Here is a 6416-nt window from a genome sequence, read left to right as displayed (position 1 = left end):
TTTACATAGCCTCATCGACCTAAATGGGAAAGAAAGAAGAAAAAACACTGCCGAGTAGACAAAACTTCCCAAGAGGGTTTTGGAGGCAAGTTCAATCGAGGTATTCAAAAAGGAATTGGATTGCTATCTGAAAAGGGATAAGTCAGGGAATTGGGACTAGGCAGAATGCTCTTTCAAAGAGCCAGTGCAGAGTCGATGGGCCGAATGGCCTCCTTCTGCACTGTAAAGACTTTGATTCTGTAAAGACATTTCTTAAAACCTACCTCTTTCAAATATCTCCTTTTAGTGTCATACTTTTTTGAAACTTATTTTTGCGATTTGGGCGTCACTGGCTAGGCCAGCATTTATTTCCCATCCCTAATTGCCCTTGATAAGGTGGTGAAAAGCCATCTTCTTGAACTGCTGTTGTCCATGTGTTGTCGGAGCACCCATAGTGCTGTTAGGGAGTTCCAGGATTTTGATCCTGTGACTTGGGATGTTTCATTACGTTAAAAGGGGCTATATACGTTATTGTTGTAGTGATTATATGGATTTTTTTTCCTCTCGCTAACCCCACTTTTGATTCAGCCCTAATGCAAGCCTAGGGCAGCCACCAGATGATGCAGCATGTCTCAGAGCCACGTGCTCCTCGACACCTCTCACCGTCAGATGGGCGGGACGCATTGAGTGACGTCAGGACGTTGCCGGACACGCGCATGCGCGACACCTAGAAGCTTCCAGCAGCCGAGCGTCGAGTCCATCGGCGGCGTTGAAATGGCCAGTTATATTCATGTCCCGTCTGCGGTGCAAGCTATCCCCAAGGTGCACCTCACGGTCGATCAGCAGGACGTGGAAGCGGGCTCCAGGCGACTAATGAAAGAAGTGAGGCCGCACTGGGACCCGGCCCAGGTTAAATTGAAGGTAAATGTCAGGAGGGGGGGGGCGTGTCTCCGTCGGCGGTCGCTCCAGTGTGTGGAATTTATTATAATGAGGACGGGGTACCCAGGATGATGGTAACAAGAGGCTTTGTCTATGCGTTTTTTTCGTTCTACTGTTCGTTCGGGCCGTAAATATCTGCGTCACCCACATTCTGCAGCTGCTTGCTGGGGGTGGGGCTGAGGGGGTTGGGTCTGGAGTCGTTGTGGGGGTGGTAGATTGGGGTTGGGTTAGGATTAGGGTTAAACTGGGATAGGCGTTGGGGCTGAATGTAGAGTTTGTTTTGGGCTAGGTTGGGTGTGGGGCTAGGTACTTGGTAGTGAAATAAGGTAACAAGGGCTGGGGAAAGAGGGTGGGGAAGAGTGTTGCATAAATAAAAAATGCTGGAAAAACTCAGCAGGTCTGACAGCATCTGTGGACAGAGAGAGAGACAAATAACGTTTGGAGTTTGTATGACCCTTCTTCAGATCTTCAAGTGAAGAGTGTTGGTTGGGGGCACAGGTGAAAAGTGGACTAAACTGTGGAAATGGGACTATCGTGCCTTGCCTCCTTCTTCTTTCCTCTCGTGCCCTCTGAAATTCCTGTGTAATTCAGTTGCACTCCCAAGTTTGAATCTGTGATCTGGATTCTGAAATATGAACAATTCTGATGAAAGGTCATTGACCTAAAATGTTAACACTTTTTCTTTCCCCACAGCTGCTGCCTGGCCAGCAGAAATATTTCCAGCCTTTTCCCTTTTTATTTCAGATTTCCAGCATCTGCAATATTTTGCTTTTGAATCAGGTGTCTTATCCTGCCATGGTATTGAACAGCCCTTAATGAAGTCTCAGATGGTGCCCTCTAAGATTGCGACATGAGTGCATTTTCTTCCTCATCCACCCTGCAACTATTTTTGATCAACCGTAACATCTTCTGCAGTGTCTCTTGTCCATGTCCAGCTCTGCTTTCCGCTGCCTTTGCTAGCATTCTTAGCTGTCCATTGTAGCTATGGAGTTTCAAGCAAAGTTTTCTCTTCCTGTCTCTAAACTGTTACTGCTGGAGACCCCCAACAATTTAGGCTTGGCATCCTACTAGTCCTCATCTCTGTACTGACGTTTGGCAATGTCATCTGTAGACGTGGTAGTCAGCTCCCTGTTTACCTTGACGAAGTCCAGCTCCATCTTCCCACCACCTTTCCTGACCTCTCCACTGTCTGTGTATCAGCATGTTTATTAAATAGACTGCGATTTTCTTCAGTTAATTTTCTGTACCATTGACATTGATTTGCACCCTTGCTTCCTCCTCCTCTGGCTTGGTGTCCAGTTTTCAATTATGCCTCAGTGGAATGACTTGGGGTATTCTGATGTTCAAGGCAGTATCTAGGTGGGTGTTAATTATGGCTTTAATGCACTCTGAGGCTGAACTATTCCATGTCCTGTTCAGGCTGAGCCAGGAGTTTTCTGGGTGTTTCTGATACCCACTTCCCTGTGAACTGCAGTAACAGGCCCATGGGCTAATGTATAACAATTGCATTCTGTTGAAATGAACCAGAGATTCATCTGCAGTCAGCTATGTTCTAATTTGTCAGACTGCTTGACCAACATCCAGCGCTGGATGAGCAGAAATTTCCCCCAGCTAAATGTCGGAAAGACTGAAGCGACTATCTTTGGTTCCCGTTGCAAATTCTGTTCCCTAGCAATTGACTCCATCCCCCCTCCCTGCTGAGTCTGAGGCTAAACCAGACTCTTTGCAACCTTAAAAGTCACATTTCACCCCAAGATGAGTTTCTGACCACATATCTGTACCATCACTAAGACTGCCTATTTGCAGCTCTTTAACATCACCCATCTTAGTTCATTTGATGAAACCATCACTTATCCCTTTGTTACCTCCAGATTTGACTATTCCATTAGATGCCTTGCCGGTCTCCCATGTTCTGCCTTCTACTGCCAATATTCTAACTTTTTAAAATTTATTCTTTCACGGGATGTGAGCAATGCTGATGGGGTCGACACTTGTTGCCCATCTGTAATTGCTCTAGAACTGAGTGGCTTGCTAAATCATTTCAGAAGGCAGTTAAGAATCAACCACAATGCATCAAGTTTTGGTCACATCAACTCCATTCTTGCTAACCTGCATTGGCTCTCAGTTAAGCACCGCTTCAATTTTAAAAAGGCGCATCCTTGTTTCAAAATCCTCCATGGCCTTGCTGCTCCTTATCTCTAACCTCTCAACCCCTACAGCCCTCTGTGATAGTTGTGTTCTAACCTTGAGCATTCTGATTTCAATCACTACACCATAGTGGCTGAGCTTTCAGCTGCTCTGGAATTTTCTCCCTAAACTGCTGCTACTCTCCCCCTCTTTCCTCCTTTTAAGATGTCCCTTAAAAAGCTTTTTGACCAAGCTTTTGGTCATTTGATATATCTTTAAGTGGCCCTATATAGTCAAACTTTGTTTAACCCTTTGTGAAGTGCCTTGGAATTGTCTTTTACTGCTTTTAAGGTGCTATGCACAAGTTGTTATAGCTGAGTGTTGAGGAACCAACAGGACTAAGAAAAATCGTATAGTATCTCAGTTGCAGATTTATAAGTTGTGCTCTTAGTCCTGATCCAGCAGAAGATATCCACAATGGATTCTTAACATCTGGACAGATTTTCTAAATATGTGGAGCTCGGTTGACAAATCCATCTGAAAGGATCTAACGGAGTTCTGATGCCCTGTTACAAATCCACTGGGATAGGAACATAGGAGCAGGAAGGAGGCCTTTCAGCCCATCAGGTCTGCTCCGCCATTTAATATGATCAGGGCTGATCATCCACTTCAAGGTCTTTTTCCCACACTTTCCCCATATCATTTTATGTCATTGGTATTCAGAAAACTTAAATCTTTTATGGGTTTGTTTAGAACAGCTATGTAGTAACAAAATATGAGTCATTGTTTTACTACATTTAGATTTTTACTACGAGCTATCAGGTAATTTGTATTGACAGGAATAGATAGTAGCTGCTAAAACAGATTAGACTTTGGAACAGTCAGCTGTGGTAGGAGTCAATTTCCATTTCCTATTCTTAATATCCATTCTCATGCCATTTCGTTGAAAGTACTGAATGTCATCAGTTGTAAACCAAATGTGCAATTTATGTTTTAGGATTTCTTGGCATGGATAAATACCTGGTTTCCGTCAAAGGATTTCAGATTTAAACTTTAGAAATCTGTTTTGTATGCTCACAGGTTGGAAATAAACTGAAGTATTTAGCATTCATCAACTATCCAATATGAACAACAGTAGTTATTGGAGGAATTTCTGAATATCTGATAGTTAGCAGAATGCTACATGCTTGATTGTATTTGTCTCCACTTTTAACAGTGGTACTACTATAATATGACCAGAATGGAGAATATTAGCAGAACAACAGCTTACATTATGTAATCAGTTATTTACCCAGTTGATACCATTAAGGTTTTGCCTTGTCATAAATCTTTATTTTGATTCAACAGGTGTTCACAAATGGTATCACAAACAAGCTTGTTGCTTGTTATGTTGGTGATTCCTTAGATGATGTTGTCTTGGTGAGGGTATATGGTAACAAAACAGAGTTGTTTGTTGATCGTGAAAATGAGCTGAAGAGCTTTCATGTACTGCATGCCCATGGCTGTGCACCACGACTATATTGCACCTTTCAGAATGGGCTCTGCTATAAATTTATGGAAGGCAGTGCATTGGATCCGGAGCATGTCAGGAACCCATCCGTTTTCAGGTACTTGCTTTTCTTTTTAAGCTTTTATAAATACTATTCCACTGCATTTATGGTTTAACTTGAACAGACAGTTGGGGCACTAACTTTAAACATTTCAGTTTTAGGGCAGTTAAAGTAAGTAAGATGCCTCTTTGTGAGCATATTGTACTGTTTTCTTGTCCAGTGGCAGGCAATTTTTCTGCTTTTGTCATTGTTGTGAGTTGTAAATAACCGCTTGTCATTTAGGTTCCCAGCCATTACTTTGTAGTACATTTGAAGGGCTGAGCACCAGTTATGTCTTGGTTTGGAAGTGAGTAATTATTTAAACCGTGCAAATTTAATCAAATTTGCTCCAATTTACACTTCATGAATTATAATAATTATTTAAACAAATGCAAATGTATTGTATCCTTTAAATGGCAAGGAAAGTCCAGGGCCAGTACTACTTATTCATGCATACCTGCTTCCCTTTTTTTTTGAAGAAGATAATGATTTGACTGGATACTTTACAACAAAAAAAGCCAGAGACCTTGATTTGCAGATTGATTCAGTCATACAATCAGGAAGAAAACTAACAAATGCTGAGAGGATGCATTGAAGTTTTAGCTGTGAAGAGCCACTTTTTTCCCTGTAGCTTGTGTAGAAGGAAATCTATACCTCAAGAACATTTCTGCTTGCACTAGGGTTCATTAAGTGTAAAGATTCAGTTTTTAAACTGCCATTATATATTGTCACTATGAATGGGTTACTCTGCCCTTCTCAATTGTTAAAATGTTTCTGTGAACACTTCAAAAATGAAGACAAGCTACCTTGACTATTGACTAAATATTCTGCAAATTTTTTTTTGCAATTGGTGTTATAAACCTTATAAAAGTCATCCAGTCATTCAATTCTTTAGAGAAGTCTTTGGCTATGAGATCTGTATCTGAAGCAGAAATGTCCAGATATGTTTCAGTATTCTGGTTCATTTAATGTAATGGAAAATTACCTCTTCAAATGGTATCAGTTCATTCTGGTCCTTGAAGTTCTTTTCTATGTCTTTGTCAAGTTAAACTAGAAGAGGCTGAGAAGGGCGTTTTATATTGTTGAAAATAGCACTGACTTTTAAGTGATTTCTAAAGAAAATAAATGGCAATGTTAACAGTAGTAAGTGAATGCATTTTAGGTTGCAGAATAGTGCAGTGTTATTTATTACCTTTAATTTAATTCCATTTAAAATACCACTGTCTTCTGTGTCGCTGTTTTCTATGTCTCAGGCTTATAAGCAGGCAGCTGGCAAAGATTCATTCGATTCATGCTCATAATGGTTGGGTTCCCAGGCCAAATCTATGGTTGAAGCTGGAAAAATATTTCACTCTTATTCCCACAGAGTTTGCAGACGAATGCTTGCATGCAAGGTACAATTTATTCATTCAAGTTCCGCATTGTAATCCGTATTACACCATGCAAGTAACATCAAATTTGTAATTAGCAGAAAAAGACAAGACACCTATGGCAGCTGTGAACAAAATGTAACTATATATGCGGTCAATGAGATATAGTGTGCATCAGCACCATCTCTGTGACCTCCTCTGGACAACCTGCTGTTGTCTCTGCTTCTCCAGTTGTGTGTCCCTGATTTCCATCATGCTATCATTCAACTGCCTAGGCCCTGAGTTCTGGAATTTCCTCCATAAACCTCACAGTACCTCCTTTCTTTCCTCCTCAAATGCTTTTGGTCACTTGTTCTAAACTCTTCATGTGCCTTAATGTCAAATTTTGGCTGATAATGCTCTTGTGAAATGC

At 41.4% G+C, this 6416-nt stretch overlaps 1 protein-coding gene across 3 annotated transcripts in view; it reads left to right on the top strand.

Annotated features, from left to right (window-relative positions):
• Window positions 1–706: 706 nt before the first annotated feature.
• The window catches only part of etnk1 (ethanolamine kinase 1), a 45340-nt gene continuing 39630 nt past the window's right edge, over window positions 707–6416 (top strand). For 2 of the 3 annotated variants that reach the window (XR_005944897.1, XM_041203144.1), the window contains exons 1-3: window positions 707–900; window positions 4393–4652; window positions 5888–6028. Coding sequence is in view for 2 of the 3 variants with exons in the window: in XM_041203144.1 (XP_041059078.1) it covers window positions 754–900; window positions 4393–4652; window positions 5888–6028 (548 nt within the window). In the remaining variant the exon portion in view is untranslated. The remainder of the gene's footprint in view (window positions 901–4392; window positions 4653–5887; window positions 6029–6416) is intronic. The other variant, XM_041203145.1, reaches the window with a different exon arrangement.

Source organism: Carcharodon carcharias, chromosome 13 (assembly GCF_017639515.1).
Source record: "Carcharodon carcharias isolate sCarCar2 chromosome 13, sCarCar2.pri, whole genome shotgun sequence".
NCBI lineage: Eukaryota > Metazoa > Chordata > Chondrichthyes > Lamniformes > Lamnidae > Carcharodon > Carcharodon carcharias.
Note: the sequence above shows the minus strand (reverse complement) of the source record. Positions and strands in the feature narration are given on the sequence as shown.